Raw genomic sequence first — 27,305 nt, 5'->3', positions numbered from 1 at the left:
AAGTAACAAAGGTTTAAAAGTCACCATGACTATGATATCTCCAATGTAACTGTTGTTATTTAGAGTATTATGGTGTTACCGATTCATCCATAATCTATCATTTGATGCTAAGGTGATACTAGAATAATATACTAATACATATTTCACGTAGATATTTAACTTAAATCTATTTTATAAATAGTCCCTAAAACAGCTTGGTAGCTCGCGACCATGACAACTGGTGTTTTATTGTGAAAGTCAATCTCCAGACCGGATGTTCTGTCTCTGTATCCTCAGTGTTTTCCTGAATACCGCCTGAACAGTGAAATGCTAATATCTCATGAGTGTATCTTCTTTTAAGGGGTAAAAACTGCACAGTAATGTCGCTCTCCACCGCACGCTCATTCCTGTCAGAGGCTTGTTATGGCGAACAGGAGCTCGACGCTAACTCCGCTCTCATGGAGCTGGACAAAGGTGTGTTCGCTCGCTGGCTAAAGACTTAGCATATGGTTCATTGATTGTGTTCTGATCCGGTGTGTCGTTTCCTCGTAATGTGTTAAGTGTTAGTGATGGAAGCTTCCTGCTTTGTTGTGACTGGAGCAATTCCACTTTATTTTCAGGGTTGCGGTCGGGGAAGCTCGGTGAGCAGTGTGAGGCTGTGGTTTTGTTCCCCAAACTCTTCCAGAAGTACCCATTTCCCATCCTCATCAACTCTGCATTTTTAAAACTAGCAGACATCTTCAGGCTCGGGTATGATTGCTTTAGATGATCATTTATTTGTTAAAGGCTACTTTACTGACAGTTGTTTCACACTTTCTTTATAGCTGAATCTAATACAGGCATCCCAATGCATTTCAGAGTGTAGAGAAAATTTTAATAACATCTCTAAGTAATTGAGCGTACAGTTTAACCACAAGCCTAAGCCGTCAAAAGAAAATGTAAACACTATTCGCACACTCATGTAGTTCACATAATCACTCCCAAGCTAATGCAAAAATAAAATAAACAAACTCTGAAACACCAAAAAATAACAGATAATAGATTTTCTTCTTATATTTAATGAATAATTGCGTGTCTTTGATGTCTCTAATGAACCTGATGTTTATCAATCTTTAAAAGTACAAGATACTTTAAACTAAGCATACCCAGTAAACTGATCATTGAGGGCAGGCCTGTTAATGTGTTATTGTGTTGTGTTTGAACTGTAGTGAGATATTCAGGGACTATCTGTGTATTTTATTTTACTTTAGAAAATAAAAAAAAAATTAAGAAAAGTATGAATAGATGTAAGTACAGAGGAAAAAATGTTGGTGTGAGGAAGGTTTTAAAAATAAAAAAAACTATAATTATTCTTCATGAAAAAAAGAAAGGAAAAAGTTGACGGAAAAGAGAGAGAGAAGGTTCCAAATAAGAGGATTTGGGGAAAAAGTGAATTTATTTCACTTTAAGAAAGAATAAGAACTATTCTTACTTAAGTGGATTTTTCAAACTTTAATTTTATTCAAAAGTGCCTAAATAAATAAATGTGCGCATCTTATGCACTTTTTAATAGAATGTTTTTGAAGTTGGTAAGATGTATTTAGAAGGTGCGAGAAGTTAAAGATGAGCTTTTTTACTGTGCCACAAACATCTTATTTCTCTTTTCCAGTAACAACTTTCTGCGTCTCTGTGTACTCAAAGTGACTCAACAGAGTGAGAAACATTTGGAGAAGATTCTCAATGTGGATGAGTTTGTGAAACGGGTGTTTTCAGTCATCCACAGTAATGACCCTGTGGCCAGAGCCATCACTCTGAGGTAATAATGTGAAATGATGATTAAAAACACAAGTGGCGCATCTGACCCTATCCCTAGCACACTCTTCTGTCAACCCTCTGCATGTCCTCCTTCACTACATCTACAAACCTCCTTTGTGGCCTTTTTGCCTGGCTTTGGCATCTTTTGTGCAGTGTATCCAGTGTCATTCCTCTGCACATGTCCAAAACATCTCAGCCTTGCCTCTCTAACTTTTACTCCAATATGCCCAACCTGAGCTGTCCCTTCTTTCCTATCCTTTGCATTCTCTGTAAGAATCGTAACATCTTCATCATACATGTTAGCAGATCTCACTAACATCTTGCAAAACTTCTGCTTCACTCTTGCTGTTATCCTTCTGTCACAAATCACCCCAATACTAGTCTCCATCCACTCCACCCTGTCTGCACTCTCTTCTTCAGTTTTGTTGTGTACCATCTTTTCAGTCATCTCAGATTTTTAAAAAGAAAATTCCTGCTGTCTTATGTGTTCAGGATGCTTGGTAGTTTGGCCTCCATCATCCCAGAGAGGAAGAATGCCCACCACACTATTCGCCAAAGCCTGGACTCTCATGACAATGTGGAAGTCGAGGCAGCCATCTTTGCTGCTGCAAGCTTCTCTGCACAGTCAAAGTAAGGAAACAATGACTAAAAGTGAGCTCTGATGTATGGGATGATGTTTTAGATGATTTTATTGTTGTGTGGCTTTTTAATTATTTTTTATTTTTTATTTTCAGAGACTTTGCAGCTGGAATTTGCAACAAAGTTAGTGAGATGATTCAAGGTAAGATCTTTATTCTTGACGTGAAGATAAACGAGAGCTGTCGTGGTTCAAAGCTTCATTATCACTGATGTCTTTTATTTTTAATTGTCACACTAAACTGAGTACAGCCATTAAAATTATTCTTTTTTTCATTTTGAAATCACGGAGAAAAAGAAACACAAAACACTGCAAATACACATTTTGCTGAACCCAAAGAAAACATTTGTCACGTGCACTGCATCTTTTACATAATGTTTGTATTGGTCTTTTCTTCCACCTCAGGTTTAGACACTCCTGTGGAACTGAAGCTGAAGTTGATCCCCATGCTGCAGCACATGCATCATGATGCCAGCCTGGCGTCCAGCAGCAGAGAGCTTTTACAGCATCTGGTGAACTCTTATCCTTCCACCCCCATGGTCATTGTCTCCCTGCATACTTTCACCCAGCTGGCCGCCTCTTCCCTCATAGATATCCCCAAGCAGGTAGACCCAACTTGCTCGCACACAGCAATGTGTCATTTCTTTTAGTTTGTTGTGGTGCACCTCTGATTTGGTTCCTAATCTGTCTGCAGCTGCAGCTCCTCCTTCAGTACCTAAAAGATGATCCGAGAAAAGCTGTGAAGAGACTTGCAGTTAACGATTTAAAGCTCCTGGCTAAAAAGGCTCCTCACCTGTGGATAAGAGAAAACACTCAGGTAGAGCCCCAGATGGCAACAGTTGCCCTGTAGGGTTGTTGTGATGTTTAAAATCGGTCTGCAATCTAACAGCTTTTATCTCTGCAGATGCTGTGCGAGTGTGCTTTGACTATCCCCTACAACAGTTTGAAGCTGGGGATGTTGGCCGTTCTCTCCACCCTCTCTGGAACTATTGCAATCAAACAGTATTTTAGTAATGTGGGAGGTAATGTTTATGCTTAAATCACTGCATTTAGGAAACAAAGAATGCCACTCTGAACTGATCTGCATTCTCTAAAACTTTTCTTCTCAGGTGGCTCTTTGGTTCCACCCCGGCTCACTGACCTGGTTAAATTGGCACAGGAATGCTGTTACCACAGCAACCTGGCAGTAGCAGCTCACGGGGTCATAGTGCTGACCAACATTGCCATTTCCTGTCCGGAGAAAGGTTAGTTAAACTGGGCAATAACCTATTTGGGGGATGCTTTTAATTCTTAATCAGTGTGGTAATATTTGTTGTTGTGTGTATTTCCCCCTCATCAGATATAGTACAGCTGGAGCAGGACACAGTTTTGGGAGTGGAGTCCCTTCTGATGCTGTGCAGTCAGGATAACAGCCCCAGTGCACAAGCCACACTGAAAGTAAGACATTAGACCCCCAAGGAGGCAGAGTTTACATTATAAAACATCTGAAAAAGTACCACAATATATTTTAATTTAAATATGGAAAATTGACACATTACGAATTCGTTGCACTCTTAGCTTCTCAGTGACATTGTGTTCTCTAACCTAAAATTTACCTTTTAAGTTAGACTACTGTTCAGCCATGTCAGTGTACTGGTTTGGCTGGACTTTTAAGAGTGAAGTGGAGTTAAAAAAAAATTACAGTTACAGGTTCGTTGTACTCCTGCCCTGCTCACTGGACCAATTGAAGTTTCTCATGCGTACATGGCTCAGGGATTTGTCTGACAGAAATGTGTAACGCCAGCTACTCGTTAACTCGTTAAATACTCGTTAACTATTAGCCAAATAGTACTAGAACTTTAAAAAGTGTGACACAAACTGGAAATGGAGAAGTTTTGCTTTAAAGTAAAAGTTGTGCCTCAGCACTGTAGCCAACATGTTGCAACAGACGCAGCTTTTACTTTGAAGACAAATGCTCCTTGTTTCCAATTTACATTATGCTTTTCACAGCTTCACTACAGCTCGGAAATCAGGTGGACGGTGGGTGTAGACAAGTCTGTCAAAGTACTTCTATAGCAGTACGCTAGCAACCAAAGCAATCACAAGGAGGTTTGTTTTTTACAGTTGTTTGACAAATACACATTTTTTCCCTAGCGACAGATGGTTGTCAGGAGGTCACTGGTGAACTGTAGGACTGTGTAGGCTTATGCAAATTAAAACAAAACAGTTGACTTGGTAGATGGGTCAGATTCAGAGGTCTGGTAACCAAATTTGTTTTGGGGTTTTCCAGCTATTTACGGTGAAGCAAAGCTTAAGCCTTGTATTGAAAATGTGAGGCTCTCAGTTTCTTCTGATTGGGCGCATATCAGAAGGTTTAAAAAGCAGGTGGGTGTGTCTGCTTTCCTTACAGCCATAGCAGTGTGAGATAACTTTTAAAGGATATTCATTTTCGGTTACATCATACAGAGCCAAGAGTAGAAAAACTGTCAGAAACTGAGCAATCTGAAGCCTGAGCTTTTGGCTCACAGGGATAACTTGTATGTACTTTGGCTTTATTATTTGAGGCTTTGGTCTTGTTTGATATGAGGATCCATCTTTGTATTAGTATATTTATAATAGAGAATAAAGAAATGTTTTAATACCAGCTGGACAAACTTTGCAAATGAGGTCAGAATTATTTTGGGAGCGTATCTCCATACCTCTCCTTACAATCAGCTCATCAGCCAACCCTTACCTAAATTTTGCTGTAGTAACACCCATCTCTGCATTTTCTTGTTTTCAACTTTAGACAGCTCTCACCTCATTGGTTAAGCTGCTGAAAAGTCGACCCCATCTCAGCCAGTCTGCGGTGGAGTTCCTGCTCGGCCAGCTCCACTTGTCCTGCGACTCCTCTCGTGTTCTCATGTGTCACGCCCTAGCGGCCATCGCCACCCACCTGCCTGTGCTGGGGGACGGTATGCTGGGGGATCTGGTTGATCTCTACCGGGTGGCCAGTCACTCGTCCACCGATAAGCAGCAGGAGCTTCTGGTGAGAGATGTGCAAGGGTTTACTTCCTTGTTTTACTGCCTTTACATATCACCGATTTCTAGAGTTTCACACTCATCCCCCCCTACTGTCACTGCTGCAGGTTTCCTTGGCAACAGTGATTTTTGTTGCAAGCCAGTCGTCTCTGTCAGCCGAAGTGAAGACTGTCATCAAACAGCAGCTGGAGAACGTTGCTAACGGCTGGACGGTGTATCGCATTGCACGGCAAGCCTCGCGCATGGTGAGATCTTTGAATCAAAATGGTGTTGCAAGCACCCACGAAGTGCCTCGGATCTCCGGCAAGATGATTATTTTCTTATCGTTCACCTGCAGGGATGCCACGAGTTCTCCAGCGAGCTGTACCAGTGTGTGCGGACTCGTGTGGCCTCAGAGCACTTCTACTTCTGGCTGAGCAGCCTGAAGGAGTTCTCCCAGGCTGAGCAGTGCCTGAGTCACGTGGAGGACGGGGACTACAGTGGAGCCATGAGCGCCATCGCAGAAGCCTTGCGCTCCTACCAAAAGGGCATCGCCTCCCTCACAGTCAGTTAACTGCCAGGCATCTGCTTGTCAAAAAGCATTAATACTGTTTATCTATCACCAGTGACAGGATGCTGAGAGCTGCTGATAGCCAGTGTGGAGAGGGGTGCCATTAAAGCTGATTTCAAAGCAACTCTAACTGCTAATGACGTGACTCACCTAGAATCTTGTTAGATCAACTCAACCCGTGCCACTATTTAACTGCTGTGTCCTTATTTATCTGATTAATCCCTCCCTGCAGGCTGCCAGCACTCCTCTGAGCCCGCTCACATTCCAGTGCGAGTTCATTAAGCTCCGGATCGACACCCTGCAAGCTTTGTCGCAGCTCATTTGTACCTGCAACAGTCTGAAAACCAGCCCTCCTCCCGCCATCGCAACCACCATCGCCCTCACTTCAGGCAATGACCTGCAACGCTGTGGCCGCATCTCGATGCAGGTGACATGCTGAACTTTGGCCTGAGAGGAGTGGACTCTTTTATTTATTTACTTATTTTGAATTTGTGGTTACAGCAGTCGAAGGTCACTATTTAGGCTTTCTGTTAATGCACCAGCAAACTGGAGCAGATTGTTCATCATGCTGAAGAGGTATTTGGTTTTAATTAGGAGGCAAATTTGATTTAAGGTCAGTGTTCAATATAGTTTTCCCTTTTGGGCCTCCGGGTCAGTAGTTCAGAGTTTTACTTGTATCTTTTCACTGGACGACAAAAAGCCAGTATAATTATTTTATTTACCTTGCTTTATCTAGAGGAATAAAGCAGAATTTATTAGTAGATATTAAACTATGAATTACAAATCTATATTAGGAAAAAAAATGAAAGTCCTGACTATAAATATAGTGGCATAAAAGGCGTGCAAGCTGCCAGAAAGTAACCGAGTGGGTGCTGTTAGGTTACAGAAGCGTTTACAAGAAATTTGTTAAATTATTTGCTGTAATTTTAGCTGCTTCATAGTTGATTTGTCCTGTCACTGTGTAAACCAGAGGTGGACAGTAACAACAATATACATCACTTTTCTTCTCATTTAAATCATCCAAATGGGCCTGATTATTATTATTGTCGGTCTCAGCCATCTGCTGCTTGTGTTGAATCCCGATAAGGAAATAAGATGGTAAATCAAACAAATCTCTTTATTTTATATTTGTATATATATTTGTATTTTTGTGTGTTTGCAATGACCAGCTTATTGACATTTTTTTAGCAAAAATTTGGACCTAAAAAAATTCAGGACCACATTCTTTTTATTAGATCCCTGTCTGTCACAAAATAATGCTCAATATGATGAGAGTCAGAAATGAGTCATTCATAGTCATTCATAGTTGTGAAGCTGTGATGTGTTTCTCTTCTCTCCAGATGAAGGTGTGCATGGATGAGTTCAGAAGTCTTGCTGCTCGCTATGCTGACTTACACCAGTCGTCGTTTGATGCAGATTATGCGACCCTTCGCAATGTGGAGTTGTATCCTTAAACGCACATCATGATACTTATATACTTTCCTTCTTCTCTCTTTTTTTTAAATATCATCTCATTACTTATGTCCTTAAGTTTTCTTTAACCGTTTGCCCAGACAGCAGCAGAGCTGCTTGCTCGTCTCCCATGTAATTGAAGCTTTGATACTGGACCCACAGGCTGCCAGGTGAGGGCTGCTCTGAGTGTCAACAAATAATTTGATTTGAATGGATCTAGTTTAAATTGTGTTGAGTTTTTCTGTACCGGAGTTACTATAGTTTTGTGTTTTCTAAATAGTTTTTACCTGTATTTCACTTTTAGTTTCCAGATTGGAGTTTATTGTTTCAGTTTAGTTTTGTTTCAGCCACAAAAGGCTGATGGGGCATTATTGTGCTGGCCAGCTGGGTAACGTGGATACCCAAGTTTATGAGTGCGATAACTCGAGAATGAGGCAACGTAGGAGTTTCAAATTGATACCATAGGCATATCTAGAAAAATCTCGAACAAGTTCGAATCTCAGCGATCAGGTTTTCTGAAAATCTTGTGAATGCGGTCACTCGAGAAGGAAGTTGATTTTCAAAACGATACCACAGGTGTATCTTCTAGAATAGTCCAGATCTTCTGTTGTTTGAAAATGTTTAGTTTCAGTTCAGTTTTTGAGTTTCAGTGCTAGTTTTAGTCTTTTTAACTATTGTTGCATGTAAACATGTGTCAAAGACTAGGTTTATGAAAATCAGCACATATATTGCAATAAAAACACCACCGCATTAAAGCAGCAGACTCACAGACTGAGTATCAGATAACATGTCCATCGATGCCTCATCGGGCAATTTGTAATAGAATTTTTTACCAAACTAACAAATATAAAACTAAGGATTTTTCCTCTATATTTTTGTTTTATTTTATTAGCTTTCAGCATCACACATGGAGGTAACTCTTTATAAGCTGCACACAGATGCATGACAGTGTAATAAAAGTAAATGCACCTTATTTTATTTTACAAAAGCTCCTCCACTGGACCGTGTACTCGAGTGATCTGTAGAGAAAGTGCTTTGCAGCAACAGATCCCTTCTGTGAATTCCCCCGACATGTCTTCCATCTGTTTCTGTAATGTAGTTTTCAGGAGTACGGCACTGTGGGGTCGGTCCAGACGGAGAGCGAATATGAGCGACGGATGATGTCGGTCTTCAACCACGTGCTGGAGGAAGTGGAGAGCCTCACCAAGAAACACCCTCCTGTCTCACATCTGGTAAGATTAACACTCGGTACTTCATCGTCGATGGTCTGGTACTAATGCCACAGACAAAGGAGTTAATTGTGTGGATGAAATTATGTTTCTTTAGTCAGTCCGTGACTGTTTTTTTTGTTTTGTTTTTTAACAAAATCTAAACAAACATCTTGTTTGCAGTTTTGTAATATTTCACACAGTTTGTGCAGAAACTCGTGTGTGGCTTCATTCCAGGTACTCCGGCTTCCTCCCACAGACAAACACATGCTTGTTAGGTTAACTGGTGATTCTAAATTAGCCGTAGGTGTGAATGGTTGTCCATCTCTGTGTTAGCCTTGGTAAAGACTGGAGTGTGTCACAGGGCGGTCTTCATAACTCTGAGTTGGATCAGTGGGAGGTGATGGATGGATGAATATGTAGAAAACACTGAAAACATTACAATAATTAGAAATATAACCCCAAAATATTAGAAGGGTTCTCAGGGGCTGACTACAAATGGTCTGCATATACTGTAGATCTGACAAAGAGTCTGTGTTACCTTATTTAACCCTAGGATATGCTTTTTACTGTTCTTTTTAAACATCTCATAAATAAACACAGAAAGACAAACAACCAAAATCTATAATGTTAAAAGCAAAGAAAGCAAATTTTGGGGGGTTGCAAACTACCTCACACAACTTTCCGTTAACCTGTCACACCGATAGATGAATCCGGTTTAAAAAAAAAAAAAAAAAAAAATTGGAGAACTTTCATATTACGGTAGAGCAAGGGTCATAAATGACCCCACTCAGTTGCTTTAAGGTTGGGGAAAAAATGTAAATGACAAAAATGAAGTGGCAGCAAATGATGAAAATGTGTTGCTTGTTTTTTCAGCACACCAGCTGCCTCTGTGATGCTGTCATAGCTTTGCTGAAGGTGCCGCTGTCTTTCCAGAGATATTTCTTCCAAAAGCTGCAGTCCACCAGCATCAAGGTAACTGTTTTTAGTTGGTTTAAAGAGAAAAGCACAATAATGATATGCATATTCTAAGGCACAGTCACCACAGGCTGTCTTCCCCCCAAGCTAGCTGTTTATTAAATGAATCACTTTCTTACCCACACTTGGATTATAAGATTGATATCGCTTAGGAGTAGATATGTAGCTAATACAGGGAGACGGCAGGCTCAGCTCAGGACAAAGACTGGAAACGAGGTAAAATCTGCCTGCCAGCACTTCTAAAGCGCACTAATTCACATATTGTGTAAAATCACCTCGCTGTGTTTTTATGGGGATTATGTGCTGGACTGTTTCTTGGCTGTGCTTCTTGGAAAGCAGTGTGTCGAGCCAAGAAATAGTCCAGGAAATAGCCCGCTGTAAGAGAAACGCATGAGACATTTCCACAGTGTCACATTAGTATTTTAACGTGTACATCTCTCTTGGCTGTTTTGGTCGATAAGGGTGGGTGTTCATCAGAGGAAGGAAGACATTCTTCCTCTGGTACTCTGAAGGTTTATATGTGTTTATATGTGTTGTGTTTTTTCCAGCTCGCCCTTTCACCATCCCCGCGAACACCGAGCGAGCCAATCCCAGTGCAGAACACTCAGCAGCTGACCTTGAAGGTGGAGGGTGTGGTGCAGCACGGTTCAACTCCAGGACTCTTCAGGAAGATCCAGTCAGTCTGTCTTAATGTTACCTCAGTTCTTCAGAGCAAGACGGGACCTGACTACAAGGTGTGTGGCCTCAGTCAAGTGTTTTTTTATGTACTTAGTTTGTATTGACACTTAAACAACTTAGACATCACAAATCATATTTTCATTGTCACTTTTACAATTGTTATGACAGAGTACAATGCTAAACACAGATTTGTAAACTCTCTCTTTGTTGTTTAATTATCATAAAAATAGGTCTCCATGTCCTCATAAAGAGCATGTTATTGGTTCTAAAAGATGGATTTCCCAAACACTATCCAGCCACATATGATATGTTGCAGGATCAGGTTTCCACTATTGTCAATAGTAATAATAACAGATAATTGCAAATGAGTCCCAGTTTAACACAGTCAAGTGGTTTTTTGTTTTTGTTTTTTAAGTTACACCAGAAACTGAGATTCATCAGAGCAGGCAACTTTTTCCCAGGCTTCTAGAGATTGATTTTGATGAGCCTGTCTGAATTGTGGCCACAGCTTCCTGTTCCTGCCTTCTGCAGCTGCAGCCCATCTGCTTCACTGTGTTGTGCAGTCAGAGATACTCTTCTGCATGCGAGTCCCACCCCTGACGCCTTGCTGTGTCTATCCCTGCTCTCTCCCCGCCTCTTTCCTGTCTACTCTACACTACCCAACTTTCAAATAAAGGCGAAAAGCGCAAAAATAAACCTTAACTTTTGATGCTCTGATGCTCAGTTCGAACTCAAAGAGGTTGTCTTGATGACGTCTGCATGCCTAAATGCATCGAGATGATGCTATCTGGTTGGCTGATTGGATGTTTTCAGCAGCAGAACGTGTATCTAACAAAGCGGCTTAATAGACGTTAGCGTTGCTGTGAATAATGAGCTTGTGATTTCTGAGGTGCTGTCTAGTTCACTACGTTTAAGAAGGGTCACAGATCTTCTCAGCTGATCTCCAAAGCTGGACAACTAACTACAACGTAGTTTAGATGGATTAAAATGGCACAGATTAGACCAGTTTGACCAGTATAAATGTTTTAAACAGTTTTTTTTTCCCCTTTCAGATTCCACTAGATACTAAAACAAATGAGATCAAGCAGCGCGTCGAGCCTCACAACGACTACTTCAGCACCCAGTTCCTGCTGAATTTCTCCATCCTGGGCACCCACACCGTCACCGTGGAGGCCTCGGTGGTGGATGAGAGCGGCATAGAGTGGAAGACAGGGCCCAAGACGACGGTGTCAGTAAAGTCTCTGGAGGACCCGTACTCCCAGCAGCTCCGTCACCAGCTGCAGCAGGGAGGAGCTCAGCCCGCGCCACAGAGGAGCACATACACTCGCTTCTAGTAGTGCTTGCAGTTTGACCTTCTGCACTTGACCTTGTAGAAATTAAATATGTACATATTTTTTTTAATGATTAAAATACCAAATTGATTTAAATAATAACTTAGTGTGGTATCTTTTGAACTTTTTTTTCTTTTAACTCATCTATTTTAAGGCTGCTCATCTTTATATCTTTTGCTGTCTGGATAACATCAAAATGCCTAATTTAATACAGCTTTTTAATGTTTCCCATATTCTCAAATAGGATTTGATGCATGCAGTAGCCTCTCTGGGATAGTTTAATGCTAAATGTCCTTGGATTTAGCGTCCTACATACATGCAGTTGCACAGACAGCCAACAGGGGGCAGCCCATAGTAATTAACGGAGCATCTTCGTCTGACGACCATTACAATCTATGCTGTCAGCCTCATATTTATCTAAATGACTGGTCTATAAGATCATATTTAACGCTTTCTCGATAGTTTAGCATTTTAAATTACTTTATACCCCTCAGTTGACTTTCCTGTTATGTTCATCAGCATTTAAGCACCTAAAAGTGAGCTATAATTATTTTAAACTTTTATAATGTTATTAATTTTGCGTTCACAGCGTTCCTAAAGTACCATAACGCTGTTTCTATCCTACAGAATAAAAGGCAAAGACTGTTAATAATAATAATGATAATAATAATAATAATAATAATAATAATAATAACAAAAATATCCACACCAAAATGTGAGCATAAAAACTAACTGGAAATGAGCCTAGATGACTTCAGATGTAGTCATAAGATTTTTTATTTATTATTTATTTTTGTGGTCGTAGACTGAAACCAAGCATCAGCACTTCAGAGTCTGCGCACTCAGACTACTGGCAGGCGTCAGATGATCAAGTGAGAAGCGCTTAAAAAAAACAACAACTTCCGCTTTTGGTTTTCAAAATCAAAGTGTCTCGATGACCTCATTGTGCAATAGAAATTCAAATTAGTTTCTAGTTCATATTGAACTAGTGTGGCAATGATTGCAATATTATTATCATTATTATTATAACTATCATTAGTAGTAGTAGTGGTAGTATTGTAGTATAGATAACATTATTCCATAATATAGGTAATAATATTTTATTGAACTAATAAAACTATTAAATAAAACAAAACACAAGAATAAGTAGAACATGATCAAAGTACCAGAGCAATAAACATTTATGAATACAGTTCGTAATATGACTTCAAAATATTTAATTATGGAGAATTAACCCCCCCCCTCCCAAAAAAAAAGTGTAAAAAATAAAGTAAATGTGAAAATATACAAAAACTAAACAGTAAAAGAAAAAAAATACAAAACTTTATGTTGAACATCCTCAGAGGACAACACCATTAATATTAAAGCTTTTCATAACTTTACGAAAGGAATACATTTAAAAAAAAAATGTAATATATTCAAGTATAAAAATTGCAAAAATAAATATGAAGAAAAAAATCTCAAAGATTAAAAACATGATGATTATGTGACAATGATCTGTTTGTAACTTTGTAAATAATCAGACATTTGAATCTTTATCAAACTAACCTCAAATTATTCGGTGAAACCTACACCCTTTTTCGTAACCAGTGTGATCTGACTAGGAGGGATATTGTCAGGTGTTTTGTTTCCGTTTGTATATGGATGATCTTCCTAAAACATTAAACAAAGTGAATACTGGAAGTATGATGTGGGGGTCTTATTAATCATCCAATATAGGCTGATAGTTCTTCCAGCAGCTGTTCAGGGTTCACTTAATTTATAATTTGTTGAAGTAAACTCCAATTTTCGCTAATTCTGTTTGGGTGATCATTGTTTAAATGCATAGACTATAGTTAGATATTTGGATCACAGGAATGATCTCTCTGATGATCATCATCATAATCCTTATCCCTCTGAAGCTACTGCACCTCTGCACCTCATCCTTTCAGTGGACTGTGTAAAAAGTCCACTGAGCTCTCTCCTAGACATCTTCATACCTCCACAGGTATGTCATATGGACCTTTCTGCTCTGCCCTCTCAATAGCTGATCTCACTTCCTCCTTAGTAATCATCTCCACTTCCTTATTTACTAACTTTCCTTCTTCTGTTATTCACTATCCCTCTCAGGAGCTCCTCAAACTACTTTATCTTCTCAGTGAGGAATCCAACCTCATAAGAACATTTAATAATGTTAATCTACAAAAGTGACTAAATACTAAAGGTTCCTGACGTGGACATGTAAGGATTTTTAATTATGGGTTTTATTTTCATTCAACAGCATAATATCTAAACCAAAAAGAAAAAGAAAAAGAAATGACTTCACTTTGTACGATTACTACGAAGAAGCTTTTATTTTGAACGCAGGATCATATCATTTCCGATCCTGTTGATCTTTTGTGTACATTGACGCGGTGTGTTCGGCATCCGGAGAAAGACAACGGCTCCTGGAAGCTGGAGACGAGAAATCGCTGATCTTTGTATTTGATGTGTACCTGCGGTGCATATTTTAAGCCGCGTTTGTCTAACGATCAGGGCTGATCCCAACAGGCCTTCCCTCGTCGGCTGAGCCGCCTCTCGTCAATATTCGCTAATGGGAGGTCGGCTAACTTGACGATGACGATGATGGTGATGATGATGATGCATCAGAGGATTTATCCCGGTGTCTGACTGAGATGGAGCCAGCGGCGCTCGAGTGGAGTGGCTTGCTAGCCAGCTAGCGAGCTAACGGTGCCCTCCGGGATTGAGCGTGTTCCCGAGCAGACCGCGTTTTACAGCTAAATGGGTGCAGCCGCTGTTTTATCGCGCAGTATTTCCACCTTTGACCCCCACGTTTGATAGCCAGACCATGCCGACCTGCAAATACTGCTAACTGAGGTTAACCTCCTGGGTTGGGTACACGTGACAGCGTTTATCTCGCTCCAACAATTAGCTGCACCTTCGGCCGTCCTTGGATGCTTCAGTGACGGTAACCGGGTGAGTAACATGAGCTACAGGACTTTTACTACCCAATTACAGGGGTCGGGCTATATTCTGGATGAGGCACACGGCTATTGCGCTTTGCAGAAGCCTCCAGACACCCAGCGCACGAGTTAACGTGTGTTGTTGTCTCGTAAAACACTGGAGTGTTGAGTCTTAGCTGCCTATGCTGTGAGTGTCGCTATATTTCGCAATAGTGCCGATATTTATTAACTAATCCCGTTATGCTAACTCACTCCACCGCTAGCTAGCATGTCATGAAGTATTCGACCGCGTCCCGAGCGGCTGGTCCTTTTATGGTGCTGTCTTTGCATAAAAAACTGTAAAAGATTAGCAGCTAGCAGACTGTCGCTAAGAAAGAAGGAGCGGGCATATTTAAGAGTAAATCTTCATTATCAATACTGTGACTGCAGCGTCCAGGACGCGTGTGTTACATATAAATTCCGTGAAATAGCCTCAGCCTCAGCCGGTTAGCGGCAGACTCTGCTTGGTTTCCAGGGTGTGTGTACGTATGTGTGTGTAATAGCTATGAGTAAATTTGGGGATTGGTTCAGAGAGTTTGTGTACAGTGAGGATAACGTGATGCAAGTTGCACACATGACTTGTTTCCTGTCTTGTGAAACAAGTCAGTAGGAGAGGCTAACTGCTGCCGTGCGTGTGTCCTTTTGCAGACGGTGTGTATCAGGATGGCACAGCTCTTGGATGGGGCCGGGAAACTGGTCTGGGTTCTCCTCAGATCCGTGCTTCGTTTCACTTTTATGTTCATCAACAACTGTGTAGCCATCCCATCCTACTGCTTGTACCTGCTGCTGCTTCAACCCCTGAGAATATGGGACAGCTCCGTTTTCTGGCACATTGAAGGCGTCATGTTCAAGTGGTTGCTGGCCATGGTGTCTTCATGGGGTTGGGTTGCAGGTTATACAGGTAAGATGTTTTGTTTTTTTCCCTTTTGTCATCCATTGTGCATCACTGTTACCGTGTGTGTGTGTGTCTGGATGATGGGTTCAGTGGTGACCGTCTAATAATGCAGGAGACTGCTCTAACACCAGTATGAGCTTCAAGTCTTTTCTTCACATAGGACCTGGAAGAAAACAGGCCTATGAGGTTTCTTAGGAAGTTATTGCTATTGGGAAGATATTTTCAAAGTCTTCAAAAGCTAATAGAATTATTCTGTTTGCTGTAGGGAAAAGTACACATTTTTAATGTAAAGAATTTGCTTAATGCATATAATATCAACCCAAAACATGTTTGAGAGAAACAAATGCTTACTGCTGTGACTCAGATGTACTTACATGAAAGAGAGAGAGACGAGCATGGGCTAATACCTCCCAGCATTGTGACAACAAAACATTGTGTAAACAAGTCATTTAACAAAGTTGGGGTTTGCTGAATGTCCTAGTGTAAAAACCCGCTCAAAAAGTTACAGCTATTCACTTCTAAGGCTCTTCTGAAGAAGTATTATCTTTGCTATATTTGCACCACATACATTTTCTTTTTCTCAACAATCTGCTACTGGCCAAAGGAGTCACAGGTTTTCTGTGTGGCACGGTATACCACTTTGTGACCAACTTCACCTAGCAATAGCAAACTGGTTGTGGCATACACATTTTTCCATAGTGACCGATGGTTATTGTGGCGTCAGTCGCCACGCTCTAGGCCGAAATAAACGGGGCTTTAGCATTTGATTTCAAAGCACCTTCAGCAAGCACTTACAACTAGCAGAAGAATGCAAATTTTTCTGTAGCAACAGGTGGTTGCCAACTGGTCTCTTGGCCCGTGTAACTATGTTTTTATAATGTTTTTTTTTATACTGAACATGGACTGCAAAATAAAGGGCTAATATCATTGTTTAAAATAACAGCAAGGCCATTTATGATACTGATATATTTGTTTGTTTGTAATATCTTTATTATGATAAATAGTGTGAAAGGATTTTAAAACGCTTCCGCTATCTTTATATATATTTATATAGCTTAAAACTGATGCAGCGTCAAAGGTTGATATAAGACAGAGTAAATGGGGTAAATTTTGTAATTTTTCCTCTTTTCTTTTTTCTTTTTTAATACCAGTTGTTGAAAAAAGGAGTCAGTAAGGAAGCTATTTGTCTGTTCTTGGACATTTCAAGTTGTGGAAACATGTTACCTCTTCCAGCTTCAGCTGTATGGTTAATTGATTAATAAGCTACTAATGGGTTGGCCAAATGATTCAATAAAAATAAACAGCTCATTCAATAGATGTTTTATTGATCCCTCAAGGGAAATTATTGTAAGATGGTGCAAAACTTTTCTATATACAACAGTTCTTAAAAAGTAAAAATGAAGTTAAGTTTAAGAAGAGTAAAAAGTGTGACTGAGATTGTGCAACAGAGTAAAGAAAGAGAGATTGATTTAAAAAAAAAAACAATTTGTTTTGATCCTCAAGTACTGCAGCTGCACTTTGCCCTACTTTCGGTAGAGCTTTTTCAAATAATTGCGGTTACTTGCTTTAATAACTGATTCTGTGTAACTGGTGTTGTATTGAAATGCATTGCTTCCTGTTTATAAGGTTGAATATATTTCTTCTTGATTATATAAGAATTGTGCATTTGCAGACGGTTCATTTAAAGTAGCTGATCATTGAATATTTCAGTAATTGTTTCAAAATTATAGATTAAGAAAACCTTTTTGTGATGATTTTGTGCTTTTCTTTGTCATTTCTATCAGTAAATTAATTCCATATAGCTTTGGGATTTGTAGTCAGACACAATAGGACATTAAAAAGCGTCTGGTGCATTCAAAAAATTACATTGCACATTTTTCACTGTTTTTGACATTTTATAGGTTAATTAAACTGATAGCGCAGTTGCCAGATAAATCAGTAATGAAGCTAATTGTTGGTGTGCTCCCTAAGTGACAGATGGAGACAGAATATCAGACACACTCACCTGACAGACACGAATATCACAGGTCATCGTTGTTTCCACTCGAATGGCTGGTTGGATATCTTGACGTGACTCAGGCTACAGTCGGGTTCATTTATATGGAGCAAAATGCTTACACACTGCTAAGTGGTGAACATAGGAAGCAACAAGGCATGCTAATTAATAATTCAAAGCTTTCACTCTATAGAGCACCTGGACTTGCGTTGAGCAATATGTATTGCAGGCTCTGATCGACAGCATTTAGGAGTGAGATATTTGGTCATTAAAGTTTAATACAGATTTTAAAGGTATGACATGTACTGTAATTTGCAATCTGGTACTATTCATAGTATGTATAGCTATGTGTATGTACTCGTATTTGTTTTGGATCTTTTAAAGTGATGAAACCCAGATAAAATGGGATGTTAGTTACATTAATGCTTTGCAGTTTTCAAATTTTGAATATCACTTTCAAGCAGGGGTGTCAAACATAAGGCCCAGGGGCCAGAATCAGTCTGGCAAAGAGCCCACTGAACAGCTCTGGAAGTGTGAAGGAGTGCATAGATTTATGAGCTTTTAATTGTATTTTCGTAAGTTTTACATCTTTTTCTATTAATCATTCATACTATGCCAAATTAAATAAGTATTAGATAAAAAATAAATGATAGTGAAAACTCTAAGTTTATGGTTTTTACAGTGGGTCCACAGGAAAAATACATTTTCCTTAAATTAATGAAAACTTTATATTTAAAAATTACAGCATTACAAATCACGATGGAGAGAAATAAATGGCTTACTGAGTCCCCAATTAGATTTCCAGCCAGCTGAAACCTTGCCATTACCCATGCAGGGAGTTGTTTCAGCTCAGTCTCATTTAAAAAAACAAACAAACAAACAAAAAACATAATAAAAAATATATATAACCAATACATAAAAGGGTTAAGAAAAACCAATTTTTATTTTATTTTATTTTTTTTTTCACGGACGCTGAAATGTCAAGATTGTAAGTGTCAGTACAAATGTGTAGGTATTGCATTTCAGTAGGAAGTACATTTCATAACAGAAGACATTGTGTCATTTTGTTCAGTGAAAGCAGGGTGGCATTACCATGGCAACGGAGAGAGTCCTTTTCTTTTTAACCCAATCCAGGATCTTTTTGTAACCCTAACCAAGTTTGTTGCAAATGCCTAAACTTTACCAACGGATTCTTTACAATAAATAATTCATATTAATACAAATTTTACAAAATATGTGAGACTCAAACGTGGTTGCACTGGACAGTTCCAGTAGGACTAACTTTGAATCGATTAGATATCGAGAAAAGACGAGCAGTCGGCGTTTGGTCAGTTTGAAATGTTTGCTGGGCAGATGGACATAGGTGCAAGAGATAAGCCAGCTATGATGCATCATTATTATTATTATTATTATTATTATTATTATTATCAAAGTCTGAGTAATGTTATTGTTATAAAAATTGTGCCAAATCAAAGATGTGGAGCTACCTCCTGCAGTTTTATTTCTGCTTAAAAGCTATGTAAATATACTTGCATAGCTTTTAAGAATCCAAGTTATCATTATGCAGCTCCAATTTGGTTTGAGCGGTATAATTACAATTGAGGATGGTATCATTATGCACCTCCGACCAAATTTCATTTGTGGCTTTGATGCTCAGACAGTTCTGACATGTAGAAAAAAACCAAAACATAAATAGGAAAAGACAGAAAAAGCATTAGATGAACTGTTCAGTGGGCAGTCCTGGTTGTCCTTTTGTATGTGACAGTCTGAATTTTGTGCTCAAGGGCACTGGGACAAGGTTGAGTCAGTTAGCACTGTTACCTCTAAACACAAAGCAGACCTGCTCAAACACCAGTTCCCCGCATTGTCTTTGCAATCTTTTAGTGTGGACGACACAGCACTATTTCAGTGCTCTAGTTTTTGTCCAAGGTCACAGCTTTTGACATTTATAGTCCATATTTTTCTTTCCGTGTTCCATAAATCTTGTAGTCTGATATCAGACTTGATCTCAATCTTTAATCGCACATTGCTTCTACTCTAACTAATTTCTAAGGGAAGGGTAATCTGATTTTTTTTTTTCCATAAATCTTCCCATAATTTTAAATCAACACTAATAGAAAGCCTTGCAAGCAAAAGTGAAAACAGTTCAGCACCTTCATTTGCAGCAGGTTCAGTGGCCAGACTTTACGGTGCTGAAAACAAGCGAGTATTGGTTGCTTTAAATGTTCCAGCCGTGGAGTCTAATCATTGCTGTTTGGCTAATAGTTTGGCTCCAAATGGGTCTTTGGGTGGGTGACTGTATACATGATAGGTATGGTATGCAGACCAAACATGATGCTGTGCTGTCCGTGGTTACTGTTATGTGGGACTTTTGGCAAACAAAAATGTGTTGTAAACTTTGCTGTAGATTCATCTTGATAAAAACTCTTTTTGCAGTTTTGTGTAATCGGTAGAATCCTAACTGGCATTTAATCTAACAATAAATTGGTCATATAACCATGTTTTAAGAAACTGTGCTAAAACTCTGCTTTCTCTTCTTAAATGTGGATATTTGCTGTTTGCTGGTTTGTTTTCTGTTTCGGTTTTGGTCACACAAAACAAGCTGTTTATGTACTCTTGAAATGATTTTAATTCATTATTTATTTTTTGTCCAGTCATCCATCCTGTCTTATGAATGAGCTTTTTCCAGATTTTACACAGTATCCATGGTCTGCACCATCATGACCTCACAAAATGTCTTTTTTGGCCATAACTCAAGAATTCATCAATAATTTATGATGAAATTTCACATAAATGTTTAATTGGATGGAATGAAACGTTGCATTTTGACCGAAGCATTTAAGCACAAGGTTGTGATTTTATTTAAACCAATTAACTGACAGCATAGTGTTAAACGAGGAGTCCTCCTAGCTGCTTGTTGTTTTTATTTATGATGTTCTTAAAGACTGATAAGTAAATATGATGGATATTATAAGTTGGAGTCTGTTCAGGCTGTGTTTGCAGTCCAGAAAGTCTAGAAATATGCCAGGAAGGACTCTGACAGATTAATACGCTGCAGTCTTAAAGCTATGCTTTTGGTTAACTATCACACATGACGGATGTTGCATCACCTCCTCTGGAGAAACAGAACAGTGGTGCTTTGTAGATATTGTGGATCATTTTATCAGTAACAAACACTCGCATGAGGATGTTTTGGTGATCACAGGGGCAGTTTATATAAAATTAAATTATGATTCCAGATTTTCTCACAGTTTGAGGGTGCAAGTGAAGGCTGAGGGTTAAAGTAGTTATGTTACTATGAGGTGAATGCACTCTTAATCTCTGTTTATTTTTTAATGTTTTGTATTTTTTTAACTAGACACTCAACCCAGAGCTGCATTCTTTCCTAATTAATGCACAGTTGTGGGAATTTTGCACCTTTTCAGGTTCTTTGGCTGCTGATTAAAATACAGTCTTTTTGATTTAATTTGAACTATTTTAAATTAAATTTTAATTTTAAATACTACTGGCACTTTGTATTAATTAATATTTTTATTTATTTCATTTTTATTCTGACAGTCCTATTGAGTAATGTTAAAAATGCACTGGATTATTTTAAAATTCATGTTTTCTGTGTCATTAATTTAATTTACTGTGGGACGAGACAACAGGGTGATATTCACAGGTGGGCAGACTTGAGCAGCCTTGAACAGAAGGATTGCCAACAGGACGCGAAGATAAGATAAGAGTTATTGAAATAATTGTTGACTAATCGACTAATCAAAGAAAAATTGGCAGATTACTCAACTACCAAAATAATCTTTAGTTGCAGCCCTGCTGATTATAATGGAAGCCATGCTGCAGTATTTGACTGCTGGAAGGCTCCCCTCTGCAAACAGGTTAACCTGTGAGAAATGATTAACTAGATTTGTGTAGCAGACAAAGCACTGATCTGCAGTTTCTTTTGACCAGAGGTTTCACAACTCTTATGTTCTCTCATAGACATAGTTACTATTGTTGAGGAAACTAAATGATGACAGCTGTTGGAGTTGAGCTTTCAGTACAGTGATGTCACTGCACGGTGATAAATGTTAAAGTACTTCATCTGTAACTTAAGCAACTGAAGCATTTGGACGGTTCCAGCCTGTTGATTGAAAGAACTATAACTGCTCCACCAGTGCTGCTAGCTGGTTGGCATGACTCAATAGCTAACATTAAAACACAGTTATGATGCACTAACAGGTGTTTGCCTGTTTCACATGTAAAAAGGGCACAGGTACAGTTACATTAAGGAAAAAAGTGCTTGATAACAGCAGCAATAATCAAACCGCCACAATGAACAAGTGACACACGCCTCATGTCACCGTGAGTACACGAAGGTGCCACCCTGTACAGCCATAATGTGACACCTTATACATAATCAAGAGTGTGCGATACATCAGTGAGGACTGCTCACCCTTTATTCCATCACCCGACTCAAAGGCGTGTCCTGCTGTGTTACACTCTCACAGGATATATTGCATATATTCAGGGCTTGGGTTTCAGAACGAGTATTGCACGTGATTTAATCCATTACCCCATAAAAAAGAATTAATTATGATGTAAGGCATTCTCACATTTGAACCAGAACAGAAGGACTTGCTGGTAGCACTGCAAAAGTGGACTGATGCTGCTTGGCGTACAGTCTGTGTGAGCTCTCGTGGTAGTCCTGCAAATGTGCTTAGTAAAGTAAAACAAAATCTGCTTCAACTAATGAAGGACTGTATGCCATAAGATCAACATAGTTCTAGTGATGTTGATGATAATGTTATTCCTTAGGATCCTCAGACACGTAGCAGTAAGGTGAATCACCTAACATATTTCAATAAATGAAGAAACTCAAAACTGATCCCAGTCTAACAGAAAAGGTGAATTGTTGCTGTGTTTTTGGTTTTGCTGCTTGCATAGTTGTGGGTGGTGTCATAACATCAACAGGTAGCTGGTGTGTGGAGTTGGCATATTCTCCCTGTACCTGTGAGGATTCTCTCTGGCTTCCTCCTACAGTCCCAAAACATTCATGTTAGATAAATCTGCTATAAGCCTGAAAGGTTCTGTCTCTTTGTGTTAGTCCTGTAATGGACTGGCAACCAGGATGTGCCGCTATCAGAGCGTAGCAACATCAACTAGCCTAGACACAGCAGTTCAGACTCCAGAGGCACGTGTCAGGCTAACGGGCTCAGAATATATCAGTGGCTCAAACTTATAATGTTGAAATGACTTGTTTGAATTAGTAAATTACACAGTGCTGAAGTGCAGAGGACAGGAAACGAAAAGCAAAGACAATGATGCAGCTCAATGAGAGTATCACTAAAAGGAGAAGTGGACAAGAAATTGCACCACTTTTTGTTTAAGTATTTTCTTGAAAGAGAATGACAAAAGGAAAAAGACGGTGTGAGATCTGTAATTAAGCTCACAAGTAGTATTCACACCCAAGTGTTTGAATCCTTCCTATAAATCGTGTATTGAAGCTGTAATCTCAATAGCAGGGAGCCTGTTTCTTTAACATTAACGTCTACAACTACGAGCATGCTATAAATAAGGTTCAGTATGAACCCTGAGATTCTGTGTTTGTGTTCTGCTGATGCTTTTTTTTTTTTTTTTTTTTTTTTTTTTTTTACAGCATGTTTTGTCCTTTTTATTTGTGTGCAGGTTTACTTTATGTCAGCAGAAATAAAACACAGATGTGCTGTTATAGCTGCGACAAAGAGTGGCCGTTAGAATTCATTAGGCCCATTTTTACAGGATAAATCTTGATTGCCAGGACTTTCATGCATCAAATATGAACTATCCCGCTATTAAGAAACATATGTTAAGCAAGGAAGATGCCTCAGAAAGCCTCAAACGTGTGAACCTTAGTGCTCGCTGGAAAGTTGTTGTTGTAGTCGTTTTCGTTGTTGTTGTTGTTGAAAGCATTGTAACTGTGGTCTGATCAGACTGTCATGCTCACAACAGGTGCATTAAAGCCAGTGGGATTAAGTTTTCATTTCATGTTGTGAGTGGGTTGACTGTCTGACCTGTGAGGAGATCAAAGATGATGACTGAATGTTCAGACTTTGCACACTTGTTTGCTTTCGTCACTCTTTGTTCACCGGGAATGTGATGTTTCCAAGAGAAGCAGCGCAACTATATACAAGTCTGAGTGTGTGGACTGAATGAAATCGTTCAGAATTGGTATCAGTAAAAGCTGTACTTTCATTGGAATTTATCGCCACTTAAACACCATGTGAGCAGCATCAGTATGTTAGCAGGAGAAGTATGCAAACCACAGACAGTATAAAGAGTCGACGTAGCTTTAGCTGGCCTTAAAAGATACTTTCCTAAGGATTTTATGGGCTCAGGCAGTCATTTCATTACTTGGGGGTCTTACAGGCTTGTCAATCACAAGTTGTTAGCCAGCGAGCGTGCAGCTTCACAGTCACATTGAACCCTTGCTCGTCACATGCAGTTTCAAAACACCAAGTTGGCAACACTGAAAACTTTCAACTCAACAAGACTCCACGCTGTCTATGTCACTTTATGCCACCCACACACCAAACTGCTTGCTAGCATTTATGCAGTCTTACAACTACTTAGTTGCGGTTATAGTATGATGGAAGATATTCTGCATCCATGAATTCAGAAAGCCCAAACTTTTCCCCCCTCAGTTTCAGTCATTGAAATCAGAATCTGTAAGTCTATAACTTGACTTTTTTTTTAAAAAATATATGTCCCGCGTCTAACAAGGTACTTTCGGCTACTACCTCCTTTGTACATCCATCTGCTGTGGCAACCTCTTGACGTGTTTGATTTGGCACTGATTTTATGGCCTTCCTGATGCAACCCTTATAGAGCTGCCTTGTATCTCTTTGTCTCTACCTATAGTCAGACATTGGTCTGTTATACAAAAATCAGTCAGGAGAACTTGGTGTTACAAATCCTGAATGCAAAATGGAAACATTTTGATATGCCGTTAGACTTGGGATGTTTTAGTTTTACTTCCATATTAGGGCTGCTTTGTTTTTTTTGTTTGTTTTTGTTTTGTTTTATTTCCTACAGGGTATGCAAAGATATGCTAATGCTGAACAGTCACTTTCTGGCACCACATGGTCAAAGTTTACAAACCTTGCGAAGGTCATAGAATATCTGATACTGATACTGAACAATGAACTGATCTAATTAGTTTTCTTCTTTCTTGAGTACCAGTTGCTAGCAGGAGAGCCAGCAATGTCTAGACAATGTCTTCGTTTCTGGTGTTCACTTATTTTCTTCCTATATCAGCGCTGATGTATCTGTATTGTCTGAGTGACAACACCTATCATTCAGGAGAAGATTGCAGCAGCTACCTGTGTCTTAATGGCGAGCATAAATAGAATTGATCAGTGGTATACTGGTGCCGTCGGAGTTTTATTTTTATTTTTTGATTCTGATCAGTACTACTTTTGTTCCTTCTACTTAATCAGTAGTAATTAAAATCGTAATAATTTATATTAATCAAGATTAAAAGCAAATTGCCAACAAAATACAGGTTCCAGCTTCTCGGATGTGACTATATGCTAGTTAGTAATCTGATTACTTTTTGGTATTGGAAAGCGAAAAGTCAGGTTAGCCTTTTAGGAATGTTGATTCCTTCTTGCTGTCTACGCCCAGTACAATTATTGTTTTATAGAGACAATAACATGCTGATGATAACTTATTATCACGTTGTTTTTCTGAATACCTACTCAAGAATGGATGCTTTTGTGCTGATAGGAGTTTCAAGTGATTAGATGCTTCTAAATGATTAGAAGGATAATTAAAAGAACAATTTTGGATGTAGTGTTGTGCATATATTCTCTCTAATATCCCCATCAAAGGGGGATAACCGGGGATAACTTTCAGTGTTCCATGTTATGGCATAAGACTGAGCATGTTTCAGGTTGTCTGAGCAGTAGACAGTGGTCGGCTGGAGTAAATTCATTCTGAAGCTGATTTTCATTTGCCAAAGCCTCCGTACACCCACGGAAACGTTTGCAGTTACTTGGCTGATTAGACTTGTTCTTTGGACTGTGTGGGTGTCCACAGATCATCTTTGACGGACATTTCCTCGACTGTCTCGAGCTATTTGTGTTGCACCTGTTAGGCTGAGACAGCTTTGCTCTCTTTTCAGGATTTCATCAACCTCCGTTTACGTCAGTCTTTGTCAGCATTCTGTTCCGTTTGACCTCAGCGTTGCTGGTATTTTGAGTCATTTATCCTACTGGCTAACAAGGTCTTTGTCCTCGGTAATCAAAGAAATGCATATAGATGAAAGCACCGATAGAATATTCACTATTAAAAACAACAGCATGCACTGTTAAAAGCTTTTACCTAGAGAAACAGTACTGTCGGTGTCTTGGCACCACTTTGGTAAATGTTTAATGTGTGTAGTGCATGAAAACATACTGTAGGTTTAAATGGACTTGGAGTCATGTCTTGTATCATGAGTGAAGGAGTGAACCAGAGTGGAATAATGGCCCTGCGGCTCGGGATCAGTGAAGAGGGCGATAGCATGAATGGAAATTAACATCTCTTTTGTTCTGAAGCCCTGAAACGTGTTTGCATAAGTGGAGGCTGACGTTTAAATCCCTGGTGTGCAAAGAGAGACTGTGGGGTATTGATGTGGATGAACACTGTGCATTATGCGGTAAATCCATGTTTTAATGTCAATATGTTGTAACACAACAAACTTTGAGAGCAAAATGATGAGGTCAAACTGGCTTTTAGCTTTTATTGAGAGTAAGAATTTAAAAGCAATTCATGATACTCCACATTCATTGTATTGACATGGAGACCTTGATAACTGGATTTAACCTGGTCTTATACTGTGTAGGGCTGTCTGTTCTTCACACTCACTGAACATGACCTGCTCCTGTATTATGAGAACAGAGTTATGATAACCAGTAATTGATATTTTCATTTAATTTCGTCCCTCAACCTTCAGGTTGATGTTTAGAGACGTGCTATCATTGCTGATGGACTTGGCACAAAAAGAAAGGATAAAAAATCGATGTGGGGTAGAGTCCCCAGCCCAAACTATATTTAGTCATGAATGTATCCTGACCTGTTCGAGGGTTTTGAAGACAGATAATCATTTGAGAGTTTAAAAATAAGAAAAACTCTGTTGCTTGGATTGTGAGGTTTCTAAACTTTACTATTTCAGCAGCAATTTGAGGAATACCCACGGCATGTTACGGAGCACCTGTTCCCAAAATCCAAACTGCCACACCTCAATTTGAAATATGAAACTCCTCAGCGGCCCACACAAAGCTTTATTCACAAATCTGATCATCACGTTGGTCTCGTGAGCTTTCTTTGTGTGTTCTTCCATTCATTTTTGATATTCTGCTGATTTGCGCTTTGTGGGTTGATTTTAAATTTGAAAGCTGTGCTTGAATTGCGTGACAGTTCCTTCTCACTGTCAACACGAAAATGAAAACTTCAGGATCAAACGGTTGAGTAAGAATGACAGTTGATAAATCCTGTGGCTTTGTTTCACTGGTTCTGTTTTTTTAATTGTAAACGTATGATGGCAACTCTCACTAAAGTTTACATCAGAAATCTATATCATACATTTGTCTATTGTAAATCCCTTCTTTGGCCCAACTTTACCGTCTTCTGAGGCCCACTGTGTGGCCATGGACCACTTTTTATGTATATTATCTGTATTTACCAGAGCTTTATTAGTCTCAGTTGTGTGTTTACCTTGGTTGCATTAGATGTTACTAATAAACAGTAACATGGAGCGAGCTTTTTCTGTTAAGTGTTGTCAGTTGTTCGTGCTCGCAGCTACAGAGTGAGTACTTTAATATCT

General features: G+C 39.2%; 2 protein-coding genes across 3 annotated transcripts in view; both read left to right on the top strand.

The window, feature by feature from the left end:
• The first annotated feature begins 234 nt into the window (after positions 1 to 234).
• On the top strand, positions 235 to 11,713 carry ints7 (integrator complex subunit 7). The gene is made up of 20 exons (XM_031744757.2): positions 235 to 453; positions 600 to 729; positions 1,628 to 1,774; positions 2,266 to 2,403; positions 2,508 to 2,554; positions 2,816 to 3,015; positions 3,105 to 3,227; positions 3,315 to 3,432; positions 3,520 to 3,654; positions 3,750 to 3,847; positions 5,178 to 5,417; positions 5,518 to 5,655; positions 5,748 to 5,954; positions 6,193 to 6,387; positions 7,301 to 7,404; positions 7,514 to 7,582; positions 8,512 to 8,644; positions 9,497 to 9,595; positions 10,147 to 10,332; positions 11,329 to 11,713. Exons 1-20 carry the CDS (start codon positions 360 to 362, stop codon positions 11,608 to 11,610), a joined length of 2,883 nt encoding a protein of 960 aa, XP_031600617.2. The 5' UTR covers positions 235 to 359; the 3' UTR covers positions 11,611 to 11,713.
• A 2,265-nt stretch (positions 11,714 to 13,978) lies between these two features.
• Positions 13,979 to 27,305, top strand: part of lpgat1 (lysophosphatidylglycerol acyltransferase 1) — a 57,792-nt gene continuing 44,465 nt past the window's right edge. For both annotated transcript variants that reach the window (XR_005608427.1, XM_031744754.2), the window contains exons 1-2: positions 13,979 to 14,562; positions 15,237 to 15,489. Coding sequence is in view for 1 of the 2 variants with exons in the window: in XM_031744754.2 (XP_031600614.2) it covers positions 15,252 to 15,489 (238 nt within the window). In the remaining variant the exon portion in view is untranslated. The remainder of the gene's footprint in view (positions 14,563 to 15,236; positions 15,490 to 27,305) is intronic.

Source organism: Oreochromis aureus, linkage group 15, assembly GCF_013358895.1.
Source record: "Oreochromis aureus strain Israel breed Guangdong linkage group 15, ZZ_aureus, whole genome shotgun sequence".
Lineage (NCBI taxonomy): Eukaryota > Metazoa > Chordata > Actinopteri > Cichliformes > Cichlidae > Oreochromis > Oreochromis aureus.
Note: the sequence above shows the minus strand (reverse complement) of the source record. Positions and strands in the feature narration are given on the sequence as shown.